The sequence below is a fragment of the Citrus clementina genome, unplaced genomic scaffold (assembly GCF_000493195.1).
Source record: "Citrus clementina cultivar Clemenules unplaced genomic scaffold, Citrus_clementina_v1.0 scaffold_3, whole genome shotgun sequence".
In the NCBI taxonomy this organism is placed as follows: domain Eukaryota; kingdom Viridiplantae; phylum Streptophyta; class Magnoliopsida; order Sapindales; family Rutaceae; genus Citrus; species Citrus x clementina.
Window position 1 is genome coordinate 27,232,325 of NW_006262339.1, and position 26,712 is coordinate 27,259,036.

The following is a 26,712-nucleotide window of genomic DNA, read 5'->3' on the forward strand; positions in this document are numbered from 1 at the left end:
CACCAACCATCGTAACACAATTCAAGTACAACTGAATCCATTAAGCCTGAAATTATCAAAAAAAAATTAATTGGATCCGGATCAAATTAATACAGTTTTAATGAATCTCTAAGGCTTGGTGCGACAGACAGCCTGTCGCCCGAAGCTTGGTGCGACAGGCAGCCCGTCGCCAGATTCACCCACGACTCAGTTAACCAAGTTCAGAAAATAACTCATACCACCAAGTTCAGAAAATAACTCATACCACTAAGTGATGCCGATTAGTGTTGGATTCGGATAGATTATGATCGGATTTCACTTTTACTGTTGTCTTTTGCCGTCGACGTTGGTTGATGATTAAGCTGCGTTTGGTCTGACGATATGGGAGAAAGATTGTTGCTTTTGGTCTGTAAAGAAGGGTAATTTGGGGAGAAAGGCTTGTGTTTGGCTAATGTTGATAGAAAAAAGTTGAGAGGGTTAGTTGTGAAAATAATAAAATATTTATGGCTATTTTCGTAAATTTCCCTTAAAGCACCACTACATACGTTTGAGTCTGAAATTGCTCCAATTAGTATTATGATTATTATTTTAAAAAACTCAACCTGAGCAACGTGCCTCAGCATACAATATTTATTGAGAACTACAAAGTAATAGTGGGAGGGGGTTGCCCTGGGTTTTGTTTAAAAATTGAAGTAAAAAATTTTCAAATTTCAAATTTCTAGTACAAAGAAAATTGATGACTAAATTAAATTCTGCAAATTAATTTCTAATATTACATGAAAATATTATCAAGTTAATTGGTAACATCGTTAATCACTTAATCCTCAATCTAATACGTTATGTATTTGTTACTCTGTCTTAAATCAAAAGTCGCGGTGATTTATTTTTTATTTTCACTAATCAGAAAGGCATGTTAGAGCTTTTATTTTGTTGAAAATGAACCAAAAAAACTCCGATTGGGAGATTATAAATGTAATTAACAATAATTTAACTTTCATTTTGAAAGTCATTATATTATTTATTCAGGAGAAGCGTTCTTTTATATTTTATAGATATAATGTTTGCTAATCCTAATTTAAGCTAAAGCATATGCATTTCCTAATTAATTCTAATTTAAGCTTATTCAACTGCAATCAATTAATATTCGATAATACAAATTCCAAATACTATATACTCTAAGAATTTTAATCGTAATGACAAGGTGATAATTTAATTATTACCGTTAAGTTATATATGTATGGTGGAGAGGAGTCCACACGGTTTTGACGAGAAATTAAAGACAATATTTAGTTAAGCTAGTAGTATTTGTTCTGTTTAGTACGTCGTTTTACCAGCAAGCATCCCGGCAATGCACGCATTAATAAAAAAATTTATCTATTTGGACTGATTGGTAGTGAAAAATTCCACATACTTTAAATTAAGAAAATGCTAAGCATCTTAAAGAAAACAATTAAAATATTGTCACTTGATGCTTGAATCATTATTTTTAAATATCTCCGTTGAGTTGTATTCCCCAGTTGTGAGTATCATTATTGTCTTTGCTATCTAATCAATTCAATTTTCTTTCTGGAGACAAGATTTTAATTCCTTTCATCGTTACAAAAACGGAACCATGGTTGATGTGGGAGAGATCTTACTCAACGCCCTCTTTCAGGTGTTGTTCGACAGGTTGGCTTCCCGTGATTTGCTCAGCTTTGTCCGTCAACTTGGAGGGGGGGTCGATTCCGAGCTCAAGAAGTGGGAAAGAAAGCTGAAGATGATTCAGGCGGTGCTCAATGATGCAGAGGAGAAGCAACTGACCGACGAGGCTGTGAAGATGTGGCTGGACGATCTCCAAGACTTGGCTTATGACGCTGAGGACATTCTTGATGAGTTTGCTACTCAAGCTTTGGAAAGCAAGTTGATGGAGCAAAATCAGGATAGCTCTGGCCAGGTTCTCAGTTTCATCCCGGCTAGTTTGAATCCGAATGCTATTATGTTCAATTATAGCATGGGGTCCAAGATTAAAGATATTACTAGTCGGCTGGAGCAACTCTGCCAAGAAAGAATTGAACTTGGACTGCAACGGATTACTGGAGGGGCATCATCAACTGCTGCTGCTACACAGCAGAGGCCGCCCAGTTCGAGTGTCCCAACAGAACGTGAAGTATTTGGAAGAGAAGAAGATAAGGCCAAAATTCTTGATATGGTATTGGCCGATACCCCAAGTGATCATGCCGACTTTGTTGTAATACCCATTGTTGGCATGGGCGGGATAGGAAAAACAACTCTCGCTCGGGAGGTTTACAATGACAAGGCCGTTGGAGATTCCAAGTTTGATGTAAAAGCATGGGTTTGCGTATCTGACGTCTTTGATGTTTTGGGCATCTCAAAGGCACTTCTTGAGTCAATCACCCGCAGGCCTTGTCTTCTAAACAGTTTAAACGAAGTGCAGGTTGAATTGAAAGTAGCTGTGGATAAAAAAAGATTCTTGCTGGTCTTAGATGATGTTTGGAACGAGGAGTACAGCTTGTGGGTAGACTTAAAAGCTCCGTTCCTGGCTGCTGCACCAAACAGTAAGATGATTGTCACCACACGCAATTCAAATGTTGCATCAACAATGGGACCCATTGAACATTACAATCTCAAGAGTCTGTCAGATGATGATTGCTGGTCCATTTTCATAAAGCATGCATTTGAATCTAGAGATCTTAACGCACATCAAATTTCAGAATCATTCCGCAAGAAAGTTGTTGCCAAGTGTGGAGGCTTGGCCCTGGCAGCAAAAACACTCGGAGGCCTTCTGCGTACGACGAGGCATGATGCGTGGGATGATATATTAGAGAGCAAAATATGGGATTTACCTCGACAAAGTGGGGTTCTCCCAGTATTAAGATTGAGTTACCATCATCTTCCTTTTCATTTGAAAAGATGTTTTGCTTTCTGTGCAATCTTTCCAAAAGATTATGAATTCAATGAGAAGGAGGTGACTTTTTTATGGATGGCCGGAGGTATTATTCGACAGTCAGGAAGCAAAGAGCGGCTAGAAGATTGGGGCAGCAAGTGCTTCCATGATCTGGTGTCAAGGTCAATTTTTCAGCAAACAGCAATCTCTGATAGTTCTAAATTTGTAATGCATGACCTTATTCATGATCTTGCTGAATTGGTCTCTGGAGAAACCATATTTAGGTTAGAGGAGGCCAATACTCTGTCAAGAAGATTTGAAAGGGTTCGCCATTCTTCCTATGCTTGTGGTGAATATGATGGTAAAAATATGTTCGAGGTTTTCAATGAAATTGAACATCTACGAACATTCTTGCCATTACGCTTACGCATAAGAGGTGGCTCTAATACTAGTTACATAACTCGTACGGTTCTATCTGATTTGCTGCCGAAGTTCAAAATGTTGAGAACGCTATCTTTACAAGGATACCGTATCGGTGAGTTACCAATTCCATTTGAAGATTTGAGACTTCTAAGGTTCCTCAACCTTGCTGACACTGACATAAGAAGTTTACCTGAGTCAACATGCAAATTGCTGAACTTGGAAATTTTGATATTAAGGAATTGTTCCTGTTTAACAAAGCTTCCCCAGAAAATGAGGAATTTGATCAATTTACGTCATCTCGATATAAGAGGTGCGAAGTTGCTGAAGGAGATGCCATTCGGAATGAAAGAGTTGAAGAAGCTTCAAACATTGTCCAATTTTATTGTAGGCAAGGGTGAATCCGCATCTGGTTTGGAAGATTTAAAAAGTTTAAACCTTCTTTGTGATGAACTCTGCATTGCTGGATTAGAGAATGTGAATAATCCACAGAATGCAAGAAGAGCCGCATTATGCGAGAAGCTCAATCTTGAAGCATTGACTCTAGAATGGGGGTCTCAATCTGACAGTCCTCGAGATGCAGTACCAGAAGAGAATGTACTTGACACTCTACAGCCTCATAAACGTATAAAAGAGCTGGCAATCAGGCACTATGGTGGTGCAAGATTTCCACTTTGGATCGGAGATCCTTCATTCTCCGGGATGAAGGTCCTTAAATTGGAGAACTGTGACAATTGTGTATCTCTGCCATCGCTTGGCCTGTTGAGTTCACTTAAGCACCTTGCTGTTAAAGGGCTGAAGAAACTAAAAAGCATAGAGTCTGAGGTTTATGGGGAGGGTTTCTCAATGCCTTTTCCATCACTGGAGATTCTAAGTTTCGAGAATTTGCCAGAATGGGAGCATTGGGACACCGAGATCAAAGGAAATGTGCCTGTTGATATATTTCCTCGTCTCCAAGAACTTTCCATTGCAGAATGTCCCAAACTCTCCGGAAAACTGCCTGAGCTCCTGCCCTCCTTGAAGACACTTGTTGTTAGTAAATGTGAAAAGTTGGTAGTTCCATTGTCTTGCTATCCGATGCTCTGCAGATTAGAAGTTGATGAGTGCAAAGAACTAGTCTGCCGGACTCCGATTGATGTTGAGTTGATAAAGTCTATGACTATTTCAAATAGTTCATTAGACCTGAATGGATGCAAGGGGATGCTATACGATGGTTCAGCTGGCTCTTCACTGCCAAAGCCCATGACTACTACAAATGTTTTGGAGTTTGGAAAATTATTGAAGCCTGGATTTCAGATATTCGAAACTTTGGTAATTGGCAATTCTGAACAGCTCAAGTCATGGAGGCAGCATGGGGATTTTCCGAAAAAATACATGGTCACTGACCATGGGTTTAAGAAACCAGTACGAGGGCTGAATATGCTCGCTTCCCCTGAAGAGGTAACAATTGAAGAAAGTTGCGTACGTCTTGTTTTGTTTCCAGAGATCAATTTCTTTCCCAGAAATCTGCGCTCTCTTCTAATTGATAACAGCACTGCTTTCAAATCCTTACCCGAGGAAATGATGGAAAACAATTCACAACTGGAAAGGTTGTATATCAGAGATTGCGACTCTCTAACATTCATCGCAAGACGGAGGCTACCAGCATCTCTTAAAAGGCTTGAGATAGAAAATTGTGAGAAATTGCAACGTCTGTTCGATGATGAAGAGGATGCTTCTTCTTCTTCTCCTGCATCCTCGTCTTCCCCAGTGATGCTGCAACACCTGAGAATAGAGAACTGCCCAGAGCTCACCAGTTTATCATCGGGTGTCCAATTCCTCGAGGCGCTTGAATACCTCGAGATACGGGATTGTCGAAAGCTAGAGTCAATACCGGATGGCCTGCCCAATCTTAACTGTTTACAGAGCATTCATATATGGAAATGTGACAAGCTCGAAGCCCTGCCCACTGACATGCACAAACTCAACTCTCTTCGAGATTTAAGCATATTGCGGTTTCGAAATCTTGTATCGTTTCCAGAAGAAGGTTTTTCTACCAATCTAACATCACTTATAATTGGATATGTCAAAATGTGTAAGACACTCGTCCAGTGGGGGTTGCACAGGCTTACCTCTCTTAAACGCCTCTGGATTGTTGTACGTGATGATGAAGCAGAGTGTTTTCCAGACGAGGAGATAGGAATGACGCTGCCCACCTCTCTCACTGATCTGGACCTTTCGGGATTCGAAAAATTGATATCTCTGTCTTCGACGGGTTTTCAGAGCCTCACCTCTCTTCAATCTTTGTGGATATTGGGTTGCCCAAATCTCACATCATTTCCAGAGGTGGGCCTTCCATCCTCACTTTTGGAATTACACATTAGAGATTGTCCAAAGCTTAAAAAAGCGTGCAAAAGAGATGAAGGAAAAGAGTGGCCCAAAATTGCTAACATCCCTCGCGTTGAGATAGACAGCAAATTCATATACGATCCAGAATCAGAGGAGTAGATTCTACTATTAAGGTCAGTTGATTTGTATTATCCGCTATAACAAGCCCCTCCTTTTTTTTTCTTTTTTTTTTTAAATAATAATTTTGCAGTCACTCACGTGATTCCGTTTTCACAAGTCAGATTGTATGTTGAGGCTATTTGCCTTCTAATCGCAGATTAAATTATAACACTTATCTTAAAATTTAATACCATAGATAGATAGACGATTTTTTAATCCAAAGCTTTTTTTATTCACTTCAGTTAGCATTTTTTTTTTCCCCAAATCATGCAAGCCGAGAGTTTCAATCAAGAATTGGAGGATGTGAATGGGATTTTTGTGAAAGAGTAACATAATGGATGACCGAACATTTCATATGTGATCTCAAAGTCAACAGAATTTTATTCACTCATTGACTTTTCAACTGCTGTGGTTATTTATGGGTGAAAGAAAGATAAGGGCAATTACAAAAAATTTGCAAAATTTGTCAATTTCTTAGATGGTAGATATATCTACATTTTAGATTTCATATATTTTGATGCTTTTTTAAATTTTTGATCTAGTAAAAATACATAGCCTTCACCGGCAGGATTCAAGTCTTGTCTTCAATGGGTTTTCAAAGCCTCGCCTCTCTTCGATTTTTGTGGATCGCTTCGATTTTTGCACAAATCTCACATCATTTCCCGAGGTCGAGGAAAAGAGCGGCCCAAACTTGCTCGCATCCCTTGGGTTATGATAGATGGAAAATTCATATACGATCCATAGTCAGAGGTGTAGATTCTCTTATTAAGGTCAGCTGATTTCTATCATCCACTCTGACAATCTCCTATTAATGTTTTTCCATTTTTTTTTTCAAAATTTTGCTGTTCCGTATAATTGAAAATGCCACTCACTTGTTTCCTATTAGTATGTTGAGGCTATTTGCTTTCCATCAGTGTTTGTTAAGGTAATTAGTGCTCCCTCATAGGTATGACTGGATTTTTTTCACTTCCGTAAATATTGCATTTTAGACTGGCAAATTTAGCAGTAATTTTAATACAATTTTGTTGGTGCCTTTTGTTCCAGAAGCTAGAAAAATGTGTAGTTTTCAGATAAGGAGGCTCGTCAGTTCTTTAGTAAGAATCCAATAATTTGCTTTTGCACGTCCATCTAATTTGTGGATCCTTGCATCAGAATTTGATCAATCCAAAAGGAATTGCTTTTAGACAGAAAAAGAATAGCAGTACCTAGCCTATGTCATAGTGTATGGACCCGCAAACCTGAAACTATTAGATTGAGGTAAAAAAATCATTGACCCTCACATGTTAACTTCTTCTAGTTACTTTCGTTGGGAAAAAAACATTTAAGGAATTTGCAATTTGTTGTTAGTTATGGTATCTGATGTTCTTTTCTGTTTTAGCGTTTGTAGAGTCTACTGTATTATGTGTTGGCAGTTGCCGTATCTGAGGTAACTTGCCTTTATTTGCCAGAGATTTAGAGAAGCATCTCAAAACACAGCAAACTTGAAAAACTTCAAGATGCACTTGCCCCCACGCCTTATTCTCCACAACACAAAACTTGTGAGTACACCTATGCCTGCAATTATTGTGAAGTGTTCGCAATTCTGATGCAGAGAAATGGTTTCTTGATGCAAAGTATTAAACTGTTAAGATTTATCCTGCAGGCTTGTTTGATGCTGTATACTCGAAAAGCCAACAACATCAAGAACTACAACTCCAAGACCAGCTTTGTGTTAATTCAGTCAGCTGTAATAATGATGCAAATGACACTATATCAAGCTGGACTTAGAGACTAGTCAGATCAATCATCCATTTCATGAACGGTTAATGTCATGATGGTGGCTATCAGAGGAAACAAAAGATGTGTCGGAATCTATACGAACATTGAGAAGCGTGAGAGGAGCTTTGATTTTGAGTAGGGTCAATGAACTCATGTTGGTAAGTGGTAATTAAAGAAATTTGTAAGCTTAATAGAGTTTCAGTATTTTCTGTTTGGAGTATAGTTGATAAGTTGACTCTGTTTAAGAAGCCCTATTATAGTAGTTGACTGTATTATCCTTTTTTTTTTGGTCTGCTGTTGTTTTTGGTTTCGATTATTTTTTCAACATTGGGTTGATCTGTTGAAGAACAAGCTTGGGTTTGATTATGCTTTAACTACAAGGAAGAGCCAGACTTGGATGCAGGCGTTAAGCTTTTAATGGGTAAGAACAAATGAATGCTTTAACCATGTTTCTCACTTATTAAAATGCACGGATTGAAGGCATCTAGGTTGATCCTGACAATGTGATGGAAATACTTCTCTGTTTTCATATAATAGGACAAATAGAGATCTCTGATCATGCCTGAATTTTTGTTGCATTGAAATTTCTACCATTACCAAACATAGAATGAATTCATTAGCTTAAGCCTCAATTTTGAGAAGGAAGTTTGTACTTGCAGCCTATAAAATCATGTCCGTGTCGTACGTTTCTTTGGGAAATGAAAGATTCTGTGTTCTTTTATTTCAAGTTCACTGAAATCACATTTGTTTCCTCAGATGCTTTCCAGAAGGTAACAACATCAATTTCAAAAATGCTGGGGCAAGATGCATCATGCAGTGCGACTCAACTTGAGAATTCCTGGCCACATTACCCGTATGTCGAATGATCGCACAGTACAACCTTTAGAAGCTTGTAATGAGTACACAACTGGGTGCAAGTAGTTTCGAAATGAATTTGCCTCAAATGATTTCTTGCTCACATCCCTTGGGTTATGATAGATGGAAAATTCATATACGATCCAGAGTCAGAGGTGTTGATTCTCTTATTAAGGTCAGCTGATTTCTATTATCCACTCTGACAATCTCCTATTAGTGTTTTTTTTTTAATTTTGCACTTCTGTATAATTGAAATGCCACTCACTTGTTTCCTTCTTCACAGGTCAGATAGTATGTTGAGGCTATTTGCTTTTTATCGGTGTTTGTCAAGGTAATTAGTACTGCCTCATAGGGTTGATTGCTCACAGATGAAATTATAACTTTTATCTTAAAATTTAATAGCATACACAGATAGACGATTTTTAGTCTAAAGTTTTTTTATTCACTTCAGTCAAAATTTTAGATTGCAGATTATTGTCAAGTATTTCATTACAATTTTTTCATTTTTTATTTTAAACCAGAATATGAGTATAACATTTTGGAGCGTGCATACTCTGATGCATGCAATTAACTGTTTTTAATCATTGGATTTTGTAATTAATGATGGTAAGATGTGTACTTATTCTGTCTTCCAACAACCTTGCCCTCTTTCTTCGGTCGCATATCTAATGAATATTTCTCTGTTTAGTTAAGGATGAATGCTTGGAGTGGGGTACTTGGTAACATTTCTGCCTCAGATGAATCCCTGAAGAAATGCCTACGGTTCCTGAGACCAAATACAGGTCTGATTCAAACAGCACCTTTCCCAGAAAATATGATCCAAGGCAAAGTCATGTTCTGATAATGTTTCCTTAAGTACAAAGTTGCAAGGAAACTTGATTCATTAACTACAGTTTTTTATTTTTAGGACCTTGTATCTGAAAGGTTCAGTGTATTTTTTTTTTTTCAAATTATTTGTTCAGATCTCAGAGGAGTATATGGTTTAGATTACAAAACACTTATGATCAATTTCATTTTTTTTTTTTTAATCTCAGGGAGAAGAAGTGGTCAGTTTCAATCCGGAATTGGAATATGGCAATTTGGTTCAAGCACACACACCCGGTCACTTGGTCAGTGAACCTGAGCTTTATGCAGTTTTTTCAACTTAGTGATTTTTGGAACACATATTGGTGTAAGGAAATCAAAAGAAATTTATGCATAGTCAAATTCTGATATTTGCTATATATTATACATTCTAAAGTTTCTCCAGTTTGTTCTCAGATTACCATCATTTTTTTGCCTTCACCCAAAAAAAAAAAAAAAATCGAGTGGCTTTCCGGTGGATATTTAATCGGAGGTATGACTGGATTTTTTTCACTTCTGTAAATCTTGCATTTTAAACTGGCAAATTTAACTTTAATTTTAATACGACTTTGTTGGTGCCTTGTGCTCCAGAAACTAGAAAGATGTGTAGTTTTCAGATAAAGGGGCTTGTAAATTCTCTAGTAAGAATCCAATAATTTGCTTTTGCACGTTCATTTTATTTGTGGATCCTTGCATCTGAATTTGATCAATCCAAAAGGAATTGCTTTTAGACAGAAGAAGAATTGCAGTACCTAGCCTATGACATAGTATATGGACCTGCAAACCTGTAACTATTAGTTTGAGGTAAAAAATTCATGACCCTCACATGTTAACTTCTTCTAGTTACTTTCATGAAAAACACATTTAAGAAATTTGCAATTTTTTGTTAGTTTCGTATCCGATGTTGTTTTCTGTTTTAGCATTTGTAGAATCTACTGTATTATATTTTGGCAGTTGCAGTATCTGAGGTATGTTTTGCATTTAACTTGCTTTATTTGTTTTGCTTGTGACTTAAGAACACCAATATTTGCCAGAGATTTAGAGAAGCATATCAAGCTGCTTGGCAAACTTGACAAACTTCAAGATCCTCCATTCTTCACAACGCAAAACTTGTGAGTACACCTATGCCCGCAATTATTGTGAAATGCTTGCAATTTTGATGCGCTGAAATGGTTTGTTGATGCAAAGGTTTAAACTTTTAAGATTTACCCTGCAGGGTAGTTGGATGCTGTATACTCGAAAAGCGACCAACATCAAGAACTATGACTCCAAGACCGGGTTTGCATTAATTCAATCAGCTGAAATCATGATGCAAATGACACTATCAGCTGGACTTAGAGACCGGTCAGATCAATCATCCATTTTATCAACAGTTAATGTCATGATGGTGGCTATTAGAGGAAACAAAGGATGTGTTGGAATCAATGTGAACAATGAGAAGAATGAGAGGAGCTTTGATTATACGTAGGTTCAATGAACTCATGCTGGTAAGTGGTAATTAAAGAAATTTGTGCGCTTAGTAGCATTTCAATATTTTCTGTTTGGGATATAGTTGATGAGTTGATACTCTGATTAAGAAGCCTGATTATAGTAGCTGACTTTTTTTTTGTGGTTTGCTGTTGATTTTTCTTTTGATTATTTTTTCAACATTAGGTTGATCTGTTGAAGAACAAGCTTGGGTTGATTATGCTTTAACTACAAGGAAGTGCCAGACTTGGATGCAGGCGTTCAGCTTTTAATGGGTAAGAACAAATGTATGCTTTAACCATGTTTCTCACTTATTACAATGCACGCATTGAAGGCATCTGAGCTGATCCTGAAAAAGTGATGGAAATACTTCTCTGTTTACATAAAACAGGACAAGAGATCTCTGATCATGCCTGAGAATTAGTTGCATTGAAATTTCTACCATTGCCAAAAATGGAATAAACTAGGAATACATTAGCTTAAGACTCAATTTTGAGAAGGCAGTTTGTACATGCAGCCTAAAAAATCATGTCCGTGTTGTATACTTGTACGTTTCTTTGGGAAATGAAAGATTCTGTGTGTTCTATTATTTCAAGTTTGCTGAAATCACATTTGTTTTCTTAGATGCTTTTGAGAAGGTAACAACAGCAATTTCAAAAATGCTGGGGTAAGATGCATCACGCAGTGCTACTCAACATGAGAATTCCGGCCGCATTACCTGTATGTTGAGTGATCGCACAGTACAACCTTTAGAAGCTTGTAAGGAGTAGACAACTAGATGCGAGTAGTTTCAATATGGATTCGCATCAAATGATCTCTTGCAAGTGATTACTATAACCTCTATCCCAAAATTCTTGGAACTGGTCATACCAATAATGAAGTATTGTGTATGTTGAAGACATAGCTCAAGGCCTTGCGAAAGCTTCGTCAGCCTTTGTATTGGAAAACAGTTGGTTGTAGTTGCTTCTGAATGATATTGTTAATAGATACTGTAAAAATGAACTGTGCCACTCATTTTCAGAGCCCTGTTAAGATGTGTTGGTAATGTGTTTGAAGGTTGTTTGATTTATGTTGTATTCAGCTATAAATCAAAGATTCAGAACATGGTTATGTTACTGGTTTCCAAATCAAAAAATTGCCTTGTGATGTTAGTGTTCATTGTTTTCACAGGAGATCAGGTTCCCTGTTGATGAATCAAGAAGGCAAACGCATCCATGTCTTAAGTTCAAATGTGTCTCTTCTATTTTCTATTACTGACTCCTTTATTTTGATTTCTTCATTGTAATGGAATTGGTTTTTTATTCCAAATTAGTCAAAACCTCCTAGAGTCATTAAGTTCTGTTAGCATTTGAAGATAGAACTAGAACTAAATGATTGACTGGATTAAATTCCGATAAAGAATTAAGTTATATATTTAGAGATATTATGTTTTTTTTTTTCATTTGTTCAATTTGGTTAGTGGTGATTTCTTAAAGACTCAATCCATGTGCGTTTATGCATTTTTATTTTGCCTTAATTTCTGTTTCTTGGGGAGTTTATACAGATTCTTATTTTATGCTTCACATGCCACATGAAAGATCGAAGCCTTTTGTGTGATTAGAACTGACTTGCATCACAGAAGTAGATTGATAGAGTAGATAATAGTAGATTTCGCTTTAGTATCGGAAATTCCATAATTATGCTTTTCTCTGCACTATTTTCAATAAAATTATAAAAATCAAAACAAAATTATTACACAGTAAAGACTTTAGAGACAAGTACCCCCAATAGGATCAAGCAAATATGCTCTGCACAAAATTATTTCTTGTTCTTTTTCTTTTTGACAATTTTATTTGTGGTTTCAACTTTTATGCTTTATTGTCATATCTCGTTGAGGGCTCCGCTGCACCCATTACAACTTACCCCCATATTGTCTTTTACTGACTAAACCGTTAGATTTGATGCTGAATTTTAATTATACCATCAAATTTCGTTTAGCTCCTTAAACTCCATTTTATTTGTAATTTCTTCATAAAATATTCAAAGCTTCATCAAGCTCCTAATGGACCATCATGGCTAGGGGTGCGTTAGAGCCGAACTGAAATATGTTAGTTCAGTTCAGTTTGGTCAGTTTAAATTGAATGGTTTAGGAAATATAAACTGATCAATTTTAATTTTGAATTGAACTGAACCGAAAATCAATTGGTTCAGTATTAGTATTTTTGCATAAATATAAATTATTAGCGATTATAATTAAATTGGACTAAAAAAAATTCAAACTAAGGTGAAAAACATCAAATCTTAGATAATATAAAAGAAAAAATATTAAATTTTATAAACCAAAATGAACCGAATTATTTTTACTCAGTTTGGTTCATATTTGGTTCGTAATTTTTTAAACCAAATTGATTTATATCCACACCCTAATCATGGCCCTCTATCTTCAGTCATTCACCCTTGAGTTTGATGCCAATTGTTGGGTTTCAAATTATTATACACTCAAATGAAACCCCTCATAACCAAAAACTAACAGAAACAATAAGAACACGATGTTAATATCTTAAATCAATCACAAAAAAGCACTCAAAATTAATTGATTAGGAGCAATTAACAACAAAAGATTTGATGGTTCAAAATCATAATGTGACCTAGTTCCATCCAAGAATCATACTAATTGCTTTACTAGTTGTCAAATTGTTGTGCAAATTTTATTAAACTCGCAAGTGCACGAATCTATTGTAGAATAGATCAATGGTGACGAGTGTCGATCCCATAAGGAGGTTGATTTTTAATTATGTGTAGAATTAATGTTCTATGAGGATGGTTGGATTTGTGGTGGAAGTGATTTAGATTATACTAGAATTTAAATTGGAATGGTAGAATTAAATTAAAGTGGAAACTATTATAATTGAAGCGCTTGGGTATTTGGATCCGTATCAACATGCACCATTGGCTAAATATTCCTTATTAGTATCAATTAAATCATGAGGGGGGAATCCACACCTCATGAACTACACTCTAATCAATATGGTGCTAAGGGCTTATCGTGCCAAATAATAATAACCTTATACTAGGGAGTCGGTGAAACTATGGTAATATCTAGACAAGATTATTACTATTTGTCGACGAAAAGTCAAAACATCCACAAAAATTAGAGGGGATGAGAAAGTAAATTTACCAATTAAAGCCCATGGCACATGTTGAGACTTCACTTTCTACCCAAGCTTGAAAGAAAATTAGCTACTCATAATTAAACTATGGATAAAATGAAAATTTATTAAAATACATAGAAAATACAAGATAGAAAAGAAATTATAGAAAATGGAGCTCAAAAATGAATTCAGAGATGCCAAATTAGGGGGGAGAGACTCCCTTTTTATAGATATTTGATTAAATCATGGCCATCGAATTAAAACCAGTTTGGACACTCAGGATTGTGCCACGTCATCAATCAACAGTACGCGGTTTGAACAGTGACACGGTTTGACCACGCGGTTTGAACAGTCAACCGGCTTGAATAGTGACGCGGTTTGGTTGAAAATAATCCTATTTATATGCATGTACCGTACGCGCGATTTTTGGTCTACTAACATGCTGCAACGTCACCGATCAACAATGCGTAAGAATTTTATCCAATAGAATCGTGACACCTCATTAGTCAATGTCACATTAACGTTCAATGCCATGTCATCGTTCCGTAGGTGTGAATAATGTCGTGAACAGTAACATAGACAGTATCGTACGTGTAAATAGTGTTGTGTATGTGAACAGTGATATTTTTCCTTTTATGCTCCTCCTACAGTTTTCGACTGTTCTAAGTTCAAAAGTGATGTCCGTTTTGCCGTCTGATCTCTCGTTTATTGTGAAAAGACCATGATGCCTTTAAAATATATAAAATACTTAATTAAAATAAAACACACATAATTAAATCACAAGAAGCTTAAATACATAAAAGTAGAAGTGTTAGTAAGACTTGAAATGTAAAATGACGATTTTCTCCTTTATAAATATACATTTTCTAACACTCAACACAAATACAAGATCACAAGATTGTTTATCACTCGACAGAGAAATTGTTTTTAGAAGAAATACTCCTCAATTTTTCTGTTAATAGTTATGAATCAACACCCGCATAAAGGCTATTGATTTACTTTTCCTTATTTCCAACATAGTCCAAACACTTTTCATGTTACAGGCGTAGTGCACCTTCAGAAACTTTACAGCTCCTCTTAAAACCTCAAGCCTATAGAGTGTAATTTCGCACTATATGCTCAGTCTTCTCATGATGTTTCTGATTTATTTCTCGGACGAGTAACACTTTTAGCTGTCATAATACAATGTAATTGACTTTTAGCTGTCATAATTTTGAGATCATTACTTTTAATTAAATGATCTCCTCTACAGCTTCTACCTATGTAGTGTTTTAGACCTCTATAGTTGATCAAGCATGTTCAAGGTGAAGGCTTGTTTTCCAATCTATAGTCCAATTATAGACTGGAAATGGTTAGGCTTAATGCACCTTCAAAAGCTTCACAACTTATATAGAAACCTTAAGCCTTATAGAATGCTACAAATTTTAAATCCACATACTTAGTGCTCTTATGATTTGTTTGATTTTTGCTTAGATGAAGAGCACTTTAGCTATAGACTACATTGTAACTAATTCAAAGCATGCCTTAGCTACGAGATCATTCATTCTAGCCAAATGCCCCCTTTAGAGATTCTGCTATTGTTGTGTATTCAGCCTCTATATTTGGCAAAGCAATTACATGTCGAAGGCTTGCTTGCTTTCCAGTTAACAGCGCAATTACATAGATTACAGGTGTAACCAGGCAAAGAACTTAGTTATTCTGCCAAGGTCTCCAACATACTCCAAATCCATATAACCGCCAGACTTCAATCTTTAGACTCCATAGATCAAACCATAACTTAGTGTGCCTTTCAATCTCAGGTAACATTTTACTGTTTTCCACGTCTTGCCATGTACTTGCTGCTAACACTAACAATTTGAGAAATGTTAGGCATCGTAAGCAGCCGACAACACTCTTCTTCATTTCTTCATTGTCAATTTCCTTCTTGGAACATTGCTCCATTGAGAGTCTACTATCATTGCTCCAATTATTATTATTTTTGTTTTTTTAAAAAAAAAAATTAACCCTACAATAAGAGTATAAGACTAAGCAACGGTCCTTTTTTTTCCCATTCTTGAGCATGAAGTATTTGAGTATGCAATAAAAATTGTTTATTGATAATTAAAAGTTAGTAGTGGGTGGCTTTAGGTTTTGTTTACAAAATTGACAACAAATTGAGATTTTTCAAATTCATAGGTAAGAAACTTTTCATTTATTCATAGATTTTCCGGTTTAAACTTTAAAGAAAACTTAAAAGAAAAAGATGTATCATTAGACTTGTAATTAAAAAAATTTAATATTGTATGATCTGTTCGATATGCATAATTTAAATAAACATTAATATAGATGTTATATATCCTAAAACTTAATTGACTTAATTCTTACGGTGCAAGGAAGAGGTTTCCAAGTTTAAATCTAAAGTCTTGTATTTAATTTGGGGTCGGGAAAGCACCGGGAAATAAATGTAACAAAGGAAAAAAAAAAAAAAAAGAATGACAGTCTGAGTGGAGCCAACACGGTTTTGAAAAAAGTGCAAAAAAGGGTTTAAAAAAAAAAAACGCGGTTTGTAAAGGAAATAAAAGCTTTTCATTGAATTAAGACCACTACACTCAAATACTCTATTATCACCAACGAGGTCGTGGTCTAGTGGTGCCAGGGGCTAGGCTTGGTAGGGCGAACTACGGTTCGATCCCCCGCACGCACGTTGGGAGGAGTTTAAAACCTTAACCCCGGGACGCGCTCCGAAACCGGATTAGTCGGCCCGATGGGTTCGGATACCGGTTGGTTAGCACCAAAAAAAAAAAAAAAAAATACTCTATTATCGTTTGTTTGCTTGCTTGTGGAAATAAAAGTCTCATGTTTCTTTGAAAGGTAAGCAAGTGTGAGTGTTTCTATCTAGAGCTGGAAAATGCATTTCCGTGCAACTTACTTGATGAATGAAGTTTTCATCTCTGACCTTGATGTTTCCCTGAGCTGCATTCGTTGCAGCTGATGTATTTCATTTTGTTTTCGAAGGAGTGACACAAAATCTCCTTTGTTAAGGTGAGAATTTAGAGTGGCTTTAACTGTTAACAAATAGCCTAATGTAAGACTTAATCAACTTCCTGCCCTGTTGTATGCTTATGAATTTTGATAGAGTTATGAGTTTGCAGAAGCTACTGTATTATATGTTGATAGAGGCTGTAAAAATGAGGCAGATCAAACACACGTTTAAATTTCAGTGACAATTTACTGGAAGTAAATTTCCTATGACCCTACATGTGACTAATTGATGAGAAGTTGACAAATGACAAAAGAAATTGTACGAGCTTTGCAGGCTGGCATGCCGATATTGACTGCATGGCACCATCCGCCATTTGGAAGTGAATATCATTATTCTTTAATCAACATGGTGGAGTCCACTGGGACCACACCACATGGTCAGTCATATCTCTATTCCTCAATTTTCAGTATTCCATACATCAAAACAATTTCAGTTTTGTTATCAATTATAATTTCATTGTTGGTGACGATTCTGATTCCTTTCTTTCTGACAAAACGGAACCATGTTTGCTGTGGGAGAGATCTTACTCAACGCCTTCTTTCAGGTGTTGTTCGACAGGTTGGCTTCCCGCGATTTGCTCAGCTTTGTCCGTCAACTTGGAGGCGGGGTCGATTCCGAGCTCAAGAAGTGGGAAAGAAAGCTGAAGATGATTCAGGCGGTGCTCAACGATGCAGAGGAGAAGCAACTGACTGACGAGGCTGTGAAGACGTGGCTGGACGATCTCCAAGACTTGGCTTATGACGCTGAGGACATTCTTGATGAGTTTGCTACTCAAGCTTTGGAAAGCAAGTTGATGGCGCAAAATCAGGATAGCTCTGGCCAGCTTCTCAGTTTCATCCCGGTTAGTTTGAATCCGAATGCTGTTAGGTTCAATTATGGCATGAGGTCCAAGATTAACGATATTACCAGCCGGTTGGAGCAACACTGCAAAGATAGAATTGAACTTGGGCTGCAACGGATTCCTGAAGGGGCATCATCAACTGCTGCTGCTGCACACCAGAGGCCACCCAGTTCAAGCGTCCCACCAGAACGTGAAGTTTTTGGTAGAGAAGAAGATAAGGCCAAAATTCTTGATATGGTATTGGCCGATAGCCCAAGTGATCTTGCCAACTTTGTTGTAATACCCATTGTTGGCATGGGCGGGATAGGAAAAACAACTCTCGCTCGGGAGGTTTACAATGACAAGGCCGTTGGAGATTCCAAGTTTGATGTAAAAGCATGGGTTTGTGTATCTGATGTCTTTGACGTTTTGGGCATCTCAAAGGCGCTTCTCGAGTCAATCACCCGCAGGCCATGTCTTCTAAACAGTTTAAACGAAGTGCAGGTTGAATTGAAAGTAGCTGTGGATAAAAAAAGATTCTTGCTGGTCTTAGATGATGTTTGGAACGAGGACTACAGCTTGTGGGTAGACTTAAAAGCTCCGTTCCTGGGTGCTGCACCAAACAGCAAGATGATCGTCACCACACGCAATTCAAGTGTTGCATCAACAATGAGACCCATTGATCGTCACCGCAAGCAATTCAAGTATTACGATCTCAAGAGTCTGTTAGATGATGATTGCTGGTCCATTTTCATAAACAATGCATTTGAATCTACAGACCTTAGCGCACATCGAATTTCAGAATCGTTCCGCGAGAAAGTTGTTGGCAAGTGTGGGGGCTTGCCTCTGGCAGCAAAAACACTCGGGGGCCTTCTTCGTACTAAAACGCATGCTGAGTGGGACGGTATATTGGATAGCAAAATATGGGATTTACCTCGGCAAAGCAGCATTCTTCCCGTGTTAAGATTGAGTTACCATCATCTTCCTTCTCATTTGAAAAGATGTTTTGCTTTTTGTGCCATCTTTCCAAAAGATTATGCATTCACTGAGAGGGAGCTGACTTTCTTATGGATGGCTGGAGGTATTATTCGACAGTCAAGAAACAATGAGCAGCTCGAAGATTTGGGCAGCAAGTGCTTTGGTGATCTAGTGTCGAGGTCAATTTTTCAACAAACAGCAATCTCTGATAGTTCTAAATTTGTAATGCACGACCTTATCCATGATCTTGCTGAATTGGTCTCTGGAGAAACCATATTTAGGTTAGAGGAGGCCAATACTCTGTCAAGAAGTTTTGAAAGGGTTCGCCATTCTTCCTATGCTTGTGGTGAATATGATGGTAAAAATATGTTCGAGGTTTTCAATGAAATTGAACATCTACGAACATTCTTGCCATTACGCTTACGCATACGAGGTACTTTTTACATAACTAGAACGGTTCTATCCGATTTGCTGCCAAAGTTCAAAAAATTGAGGATGCTATCTTTAGAAGGATACTGTATTGGTGAGTTACCGATTCCATTTGAAGATTTGAGACTTTTAAGGTTTCTCAACCTTGCTGACACTGACATAAGAAGTTTACCCGAGTCAACATGCAAATTGCTGAACTTGGAAATTTTGATATTAAGAAATTGTTCCCTTTTGATAAAGCTTCCACCCAAAATGAGGAATTTGATCAATTTACGCCATTTGGATTTAAGAGGTGCGAAGTTGCTGAAGGAGATGCCAGTCGGAATGAAAGAGCTGAAGAAGCTTCAAACATTGTATAATTTCATTGTGGGCAAGGGTGAAACTGCATCCGGTTTGGAAGATTTAAAAAGTTTAAACTTTCTTTGTGATGAACTTTGCATTGTTGGATTAGAGAATGTGAATAATCCACAGAATGCAAGAGAAGCCGCATTATGCGAGAAGCGCAATCTTGAAGCATTGACCCTAGATTGGGGGTCTCAATTTGACAATTCTCGAGATGGAGTAGTAGAAGAGGATGTACTGGAAATTCTACAGCCTCATAAATGTATTAAAAAGGTGGCAATCAGGAACTATGGTGGTGCAAGATTTCCACATTGGATAGGAGATCCTTTGTTCTCCAAAATAGAGTTCCTTGAATTGGAGAACTGTGACAATTGTGCATCTTTGCCATCGCTTGGCCGTTTGAGGTCCAAGATTAACGATATTACTAGCCGGTTGGAGCAACTCTGCCAAGAAAGAATTGAACTTGGACTGCAACGGATTACCGGAGAGGCATCATCAACTGCTGCTGCTGCACACCTGAGGCCACCCAGTTCGAGTGTCCCAACAGAACGTGAAGTATTTGGAAGAGAAGAAGATAAGGCCAAAATTCTTGATATGGTATTGGCCGATGCCCCAAGTGATCATGCCAACTTTGTTGTAATACCCATTGTTGGCATGGGCGGAATCGGAAAAACAACTCTCGCTCGGGAGGTTTACAATGACAAAGCCGTTGGAGGTTCCAAGTTTGATGTAAAAGCATGGGTTTGTGTATCTGATGTCTTTGACGTTTTGGGCATCTCAAAGGCGCTTCTCGAGTCAATCACCCGCAGGCCTTGTCTTCTAAACAGTTTAAACGAAGTGCAGGTTGAATTGAAAGTAGCTGTGGATAAAAAAAGATTCTTGCTGGTCTTAGATGATGTTTGGAACGAGGAGTACAGCTTGTGGGTAGACTTAAAAGCTCCGTTCCTGGCTGCTGCACCAAACAGTAAGATGATCGTCACCACACGCAATTCAAATGTTGCATCAACAATGGGGCCAGTTGAACATTACAATCTCAGGAGTCTATCAGATGATGATTGCTGGTCCATTTTCATAAAGCATGCATTTGAATCTAGAGATCTTAACGCACATCAAATTTCAGAATCATTCCGCAAGAAAGTTGTTGCCAAGTGTGGAGGCTTGGCCCTGGCAGCAAAAACACTCGGAGGCCTTCTGCGTACGACGAGGCATGATGCGTGGGATGATATATTAGAGAGCAAAATATGGGATTTACCTCGACAAAGTGGGGTTCTCCCAGTATTAAGATTGAGTTACCATCATCTTCCTTCTCATTTGAAAAGATGTTTTGCTTTTTGTGCCATCTTTCCAAAAGATTATGAATTCACTGAGAAGGAGCTGACTTTCTTATGGATGGCTGGAGGTATTATTCGACAGTCAAGAAACAATGAGCAGCTGGAAGATTTGGGCAGCCAGTGCTTTGGTGATCTAGTGTCGAGGTCAATTTTTCAACAAACAACAATCTCTGATAGTTCTAAATTTGTAATGCATGACCTTATTCATGATCTTGCTGAATTGGTCTCTGGAGGGACCATTTTTAGGTTAGAGAAGTCCCCCAACTTGTCGTCAAGCGGATTTGAAAGAGTTCGCCATTCTTCCTATGCCGGCGGTTTGCATGATGGTAAAAATAAGTTTGAGGTTTTCTATGAAATTGAACATCTACGAACATTCTTGCCATTACGCTTACGCATACGAGGTACTTTTTACATAACTAGAACGGTTCTATCCGATTTGCTGCCAAAGTTCAAAAAATTGAGGATGCTATCTTTAGAAGGATACTGTATTGGTGAGTTACCGATTCCATTTGAAGATTTGAGACTTTTAAGGTTTCTCAACCTTGCTGACACTGACATAAGAAGTTTACCCGAGTCAACATGCAAATTGCTGAACTTGGAAATTTTGATATTAAGAAATTGTTCCCGCTTGATAAAGCTTCCACCCAAAATGAGGAATTTGATCAATTTACGCCATCTCGATATAAGAGGTGCGGAGTTGCTGAAGGAGATGCCATTCGGAATGAAAGAGCTGAAGAAGCTTCAAATATTGTACAATTTCATTGTAGGCAAGGGTGAAACTGCATGCGGTTTGGAAGAATTAAAAAGTTTAAACTTTCTTTGTGATGAACTTTGCATTGCTGGATTAGAGAATGTGAATAATCCACAGAATGCAAGAGAAGCCGCATTATGCGAGAAGCACAATCTTGAAGCATTGACTCTAGAATGGGGGTCTCAATCTGACAGTCCTCGGGATGCAGTACTAGAAGAGAATGTACTTGACACTCTACAGCCTCATAAACGTATAAAAGAGCTGGCAATCAGGCACTATGGTGGTGCAAGATTTTCACTTTGGATCGGAGATCCTTCGTTCTCCGAGATGAAGGTCCTTAAATTGGAGAACTGTGACAATTGTGTATCTCTGCCATCGCTTGGCCTGTTGAGTTCACTTAAGCACCTTGCTGTTAAAGGGCTGAAGAAACTAAAAAGCATAGAGTCTGAGGTTTATGGGGAGGGTTTCTCGATGCCTTTTCCATCATTGGGGATTCTAAGTTTCGAGAATTTGCCAGAATGGGAGCATTGGGACACCGAGATCAAAGGAAATGCGCCTGTTGATATATTTCCTCGTCTCCAAGAACTTTCCATTGCAGAATGTCCCAAACTCTCTGGACAACTGCCTGAGCTCCTGCCTTCCTTGGAGACACTTGTTGTTAGTAAATGTGAAAAGTTAGTAGTTCCATTGTCAAGTTATCCGATGCTCTGCAGATTAGAAGTTGATGAGTGCAAGGAGCTAGTGTGCGGGACTCTAATTGATTTTAAGTTGATAAAGTCCATGACTATTTCAAATAGTTCATTAGACATGAATGGACGCAAGGGGATGCTATACGATGGTCTAGCTGGCTCTTCACTTCCAAAGCCCATGACTACTACAAATGTTTTGGAGTTTGGAAAATTATTGAAGCCTGGATTTCAGATATTAGAAATTTTGGTAATTGGCAATTCTGAACAGCTCAAGTCATGGAGGCAGCATGGAGATTGGAGTACTTCGATTAAACCAGTACAAGGGCTGAATATGCTCGCTCACAATGAGGAGGTATCAATTGAAGAAAGTTGCGTTCGTCTTGTTTTGTTTCCAGAGATCAATTTCTTTCCCAGAAATCTGCGCTCTCTTCTAATTAACAACAACACTGCTTTCAAATCCTTACCCGAGGAAATGATGGAAAACAATTCACAACTCGAAAGGTTGTATATCAAGGATTGCGACTCTCTAACATTCATCGCAAGACGGAGGCTACCAGCATCTCTTAAAAGGCTTGAGATAGAAAATTGTGAGAAATTGCAACGTCTGTTCGATGATGAAGAGGATGCTTCTTCTTCTTCTCGTGCATCCTCGTCTTCCCCAGTGATGCTGCAACACCTGATTATAGAGAACTGCCCAGAGCTCACCAGTTTATCATCGGGTGTCCAATTCCTTGAGGCGCTTGAATACCTCGAGATACGGGATTGTCCAAAGCTGGAGTCAATACCGGATGGCCTGCACAATCTTAAATGTTTACAGAGCATTTATATACGGAAATGTCCAAGTCTTGTTTCCTTCCCAGAAAGAGGGCTTCCCAACACGATTTCAAGGGTTGACATTTGCAGCTGTGACAAGCTCGAAGCCTTGCCCAATGATTTGCACAAACTCAACTCTCTTCGAGGTTTAAGCATCCAGATCTGTCCAAATCTTGTATCGTTTCCAGAAGAAGGTTTTCCTACCAATCTAACATCACTTACAATTGGATATTTCAAAATGTATAAGACACTCGTCCAGTGGGGGTTGCACAGGCTTACCTCTCTTAGAGACCTCTGGATCGTTGAATGTGATGATGAAGCAGAGTGTTTTCCAGACGAGGAGATAGGAATGACGCTGCCTGCCTCTCTCACTCATCTGCATCTTGATGGATTCCAAAATTTGATATCTCTGTCTTCGACGGGTTTTCAGAGCCTAACCTCTCTTCAATCTTTGTGGATCTGGGATTGCCCAAATCTCACATCATTTCCAGAGGTGGGCCTTCCATCCTCACTTTTGGAATTACACATTAGAGATTGTCCAAAGCTTAAAAAAGCGTGCAAAAGGGATCAAGGAAAAGAGTTGCCCAAAATTGCTCACATCCCTTGCGTTGAGATAGACGGTAAATTCATATACGATCCAGAATCAGAGGAGTAGATTCTATTACAAAGGTCAGTTGATTTGTATTATCCGCTATAACAAGCTCCTCCTAATTTTTTTTTTCTAAGTAATAATTTTGCAGTCACTCACGTGATTCCGTTTTCACAAGTCAGATTGTATGTTGAGGCTATTTGCCTTTTAATCGCAGATTAAATTATAACACTTATCTTAAAATTTAATACCATACACAGATAGACGATTTTTTTATCCAAAGTTTCAATCAAGAATTGGAGGATGTGAATGGGATTTTTGTGAAAACATAATGGATGAACGAACATTTCATCTGTGATCTCAAAGTCAACAGAATTTTATTTACTCGTTGACTTTTCAACTCCTTGGTTGTTGCTGGGTGAAAGATAAGGGCAATTACAAGATATTTGCAAACTTTGTCAATTTCTTAGATGGTAGATATATCGACATTTTAGATTTCAGATATTTTGATGCTTTTTTAATTTTGATCTAGTAGAAATACATAGCCTTCACCGACAGGAATTGAAATTGAAATTTTTGTCTTCAATGGGTTTTCAAAGCCTCGCCTCTCTTCGATTTTTGTGGATCGGGAATTGCACAAATCTCACATCATTTCCCGAGGTCGAGGAAAAGAGCGGCCCAAACTTGCTCGCATCCCTTGGGTTAATAGATTCTCTTATTAAGGTCAGCTGATTTCTATTATCCACTCTGACAATCTCCTATTAGTGTTTTTCCTTTTGAAATTTTTTTTCTAAAATTTTGCAGTTCCGTATAATTGAAAATGCCACTCACTTGTTTCCTATTAGTATGTTGAGGCTATTTGCTTCCTATTAGTGTTTGTTAAGGTAATTAGTGCTCCCTCGTCGGTATGACTGGATTTTTTTCACTTCCGTAAATATTGCATTTTAGACTGGCAAATTTAGCAGTAATTTTAATTTGATACTCTGATTAAGAAGCCTGATTATAGTAGCTGACTTTTTTTGTGTGGTTTGCTGTTGTTTATTCTTTCGATTAATTTCAACATTAGGTTGATCTGTTGAAGAACAAACTTGGGTTTGATTATGCTTTAACTACAAGGAAGAGCCAGACTTGGATGCAGGCGTTCGGCTTTTAATGGGTAAGAACAAATGTATGCTTTAACCATGTTTCTCACTTATTACAATGCACGCATTGAAGGCATCTGAGCTGATCCTGAAAATGTGGTGGAAATACTTCTCTGTTTACATAAAATAGACAAATAGAGATCTCTGATCATGCCTGAGAATTCGTTGCATTTCAAATTTCTACCATTGCCAAAAATAGAATAAACTAGGGATACATTAGCTTAAGACTCAATTTTGAGAAGGAAGTTTGCACATGCAGCCTAAAAAATCATGTCCGTGTTGTATACTTGTATGTTTCTTTGGGAAATGAAAGATTCTGTATGTTCTTTTATTTCAAGTTTGCTGAAATCACATTTGTTTTCGTAGATGCTTTTGGGAAGGTAACAAGATCAATTTCATAAATGCTGGGGTAAGATGCATCACGCAGTGCTACTCAACATGAGAATTCCCGGCCGCATTAACTGTATGTTGAGTGATCGCACAGTACAACCTTTAGAAGCTTGTAAGGAGTAGACAACTAGATGCGAATAGTTTCAATATGGATTCACATCAAATGATCTCTTGCCAGTGATTACTATAACCTCTATCCCAAAATTCTTGGAACTGGTCATACCAATAATGAAGTATTGTGTATGTTGAAGACATAGCTCAAGGCCTTGCGAAAGCTCCGTCAGCCTTTGTATTGGAAAACAATTGGTTGTAGTTGCTTCTGAATGATATTATTAATAGACACTGTAAAAATGAAGTGTGCCACTCATTTTCAGAGCCCTGTTAAGATGTGTTGGTAATGTGTTTGAAGGTTGTTTGATTTATGTTGTATTCAGCTATAAATCAAAGATTCAGAACATGGGTATGTTACTGGTTTCCAAATCAAAAAATTGCCTTGTGATGTTAGTGTTCATTGTTTTCACAGGAGATCAGGTTCCCTGTTGATGAATCAAGAAGGCAAACGCATCCATGTCTTAAGTTCAAATGTGTCTCTTCTATTTTCTATTACTGACTCCTTTATTTTGATTTCTTCATTGTAATGGAATTGGTTTTTTATTCCAAATTAGTCAAAACCTCCTAGAGTCATTAAGTTCTGTTAGCATTTGAAGATAGAACTAGAACTAAATGATTGACTGGATTAAATTCCGATAAAGAATTAAGTTATATATTTAGAGATATTATGTTTTTTTTTTCATTTGTTCAATTTGGTTAGTGGTGATTTCTTAAAGACTCAATCCATGTGCGTTTATGCATTTTTATTTTGCCTTAATTTCTGTTTCTAAAGTCTTCAACAGCATTTTCTTTTTAACCTTTATCCTCATGGTTGTTTTTGCAGTTGTTCTTTAAGAAAACATTTAAAAGGTTCTCTTTATGGATTTTTGAAAATAATTTTAACATAAGCAATTTTCAGAAGCACTTTAGATGTCTGGCATTTAGAAAATTTTATTCCGGTGTCACATAAAATACTTAGGAAGTTAAATTTATTTATTTATGAGCATGTGCCAGTGCCCAGTGGCATCCTCTTCACTTGTGATAGTCAAATATATTATACGATACAATGTTAGCTTGACTGTAGCACAGAGGAGAATAGGGTTGGTGTTGGTCTGAACCAGCTTATGTAACAGCTGCCAAAGGATAATTTAATTGTACTTTGAGTAAAGCTTTTGCGAATTAAACAAGTGATAATTTGTTTCTATTAAGAAAAACTTAAAGGATAGGGCTATTTTAACTCACCAAACTACACATTAAAAATCCACTTACAAAAATAGTTTTTAATTATTAAAATATTCCTAAATCAAATTATAATTATAGACACTAAAATATTTTTTTTTTATATTTTACCCTTTGAAACTGTCTTTATATTCGATATTATATTTTTTTCTTAAACTCTAAATTGATATTTTTTTTTCATTTTTGATTAATTTTAAAACACATATAAAGTTATTCATATTGATTTTATACTAACAACTATTATAGCACATTCGAAAAATAAT

At 37.3% G+C, this 26,712-nt stretch overlaps 2 protein-coding genes and 1 pseudogene across 7 annotated transcripts; all 3 read left to right on the forward strand.

Moving 5' to 3' along the window:
- Positions 1-12,037, forward strand: part of LOC18046670 — a 36,808-nt pseudogene extending 24,771 nt beyond the window's left edge.
- LOC18046673 (putative disease resistance RPP13-like protein 1) lies at positions 1,605-6,990 on the forward strand. Of its 4 annotated transcripts, none has more exons than XR_002906478.1 (3): positions 1,605-5,784; positions 6,313-6,540; positions 6,815-6,990. XR_002906478.1 is itself a non-coding variant. In XM_024188595.1 (2 exons), exon 1 carries the CDS (start codon positions 1,736-1,738, stop codon positions 5,768-5,770), a length of 4,035 nt encoding a protein of 1,344 aa, XP_024044363.1. In that variant the 5' UTR covers positions 1,605-1,735; the 3' UTR covers positions 5,771-5,784; positions 6,923-6,990. The 4 variants fall into 4 exon arrangements, 1 of the variants encoding a protein (XP_024044363.1); XR_002906479.1 differs by having other exon boundaries at positions 6,818-6,990; XR_002906480.1 differs by having other exon boundaries at positions 6,923-6,990.
- Positions 12,038-17,284: 5,247 nt separating the features above from the next.
- Positions 17,285-25,817, forward strand: LOC18046675. 3 transcript variants are annotated; one of them, XM_006442047.2, is made up of 4 exons: positions 17,285-23,668; positions 24,124-24,311; positions 24,655-24,744; positions 25,097-25,817. In XM_006442047.2, exon 1 carries the CDS (start codon positions 17,349-17,351, stop codon positions 23,652-23,654), a length of 6,306 nt encoding a protein of 2,101 aa, XP_006442110.1. In that variant the 5' UTR covers positions 17,285-17,348; the 3' UTR covers positions 23,655-23,668; positions 24,124-24,311; positions 24,655-24,744; positions 25,097-25,817. The 3 variants fall into 3 exon arrangements, with proteins under 3 accessions (XP_006442110.1, XP_024044357.1, XP_024044358.1); XM_024188589.1 differs by having other exon boundaries at positions 17,285-24,311; XM_024188590.1 differs by lacking the exons at positions 24,655-24,744; positions 25,097-25,817 and adding an exon at positions 24,393-24,430 and having other exon boundaries at positions 17,285-24,311.
- Positions 25,818-26,712: the final 895 nt, after the last annotated feature.

Bases quoted from the DNA above. Each gene is read 5' to 3' on its own strand.
- LOC18046673 (XM_024188595.1), top strand. From the start codon at position 1,736: ATGATTCAGGCGGTGCTCAATGATGCAGAGGAGAAGCAACTGACCGAC.
- LOC18046675 (XM_024188589.1), top strand. From the start codon at position 17,349: ATGTTTGCTGTGGGAGAGATCTTACTCAACGCCTTCTTTCAGGTGTTG.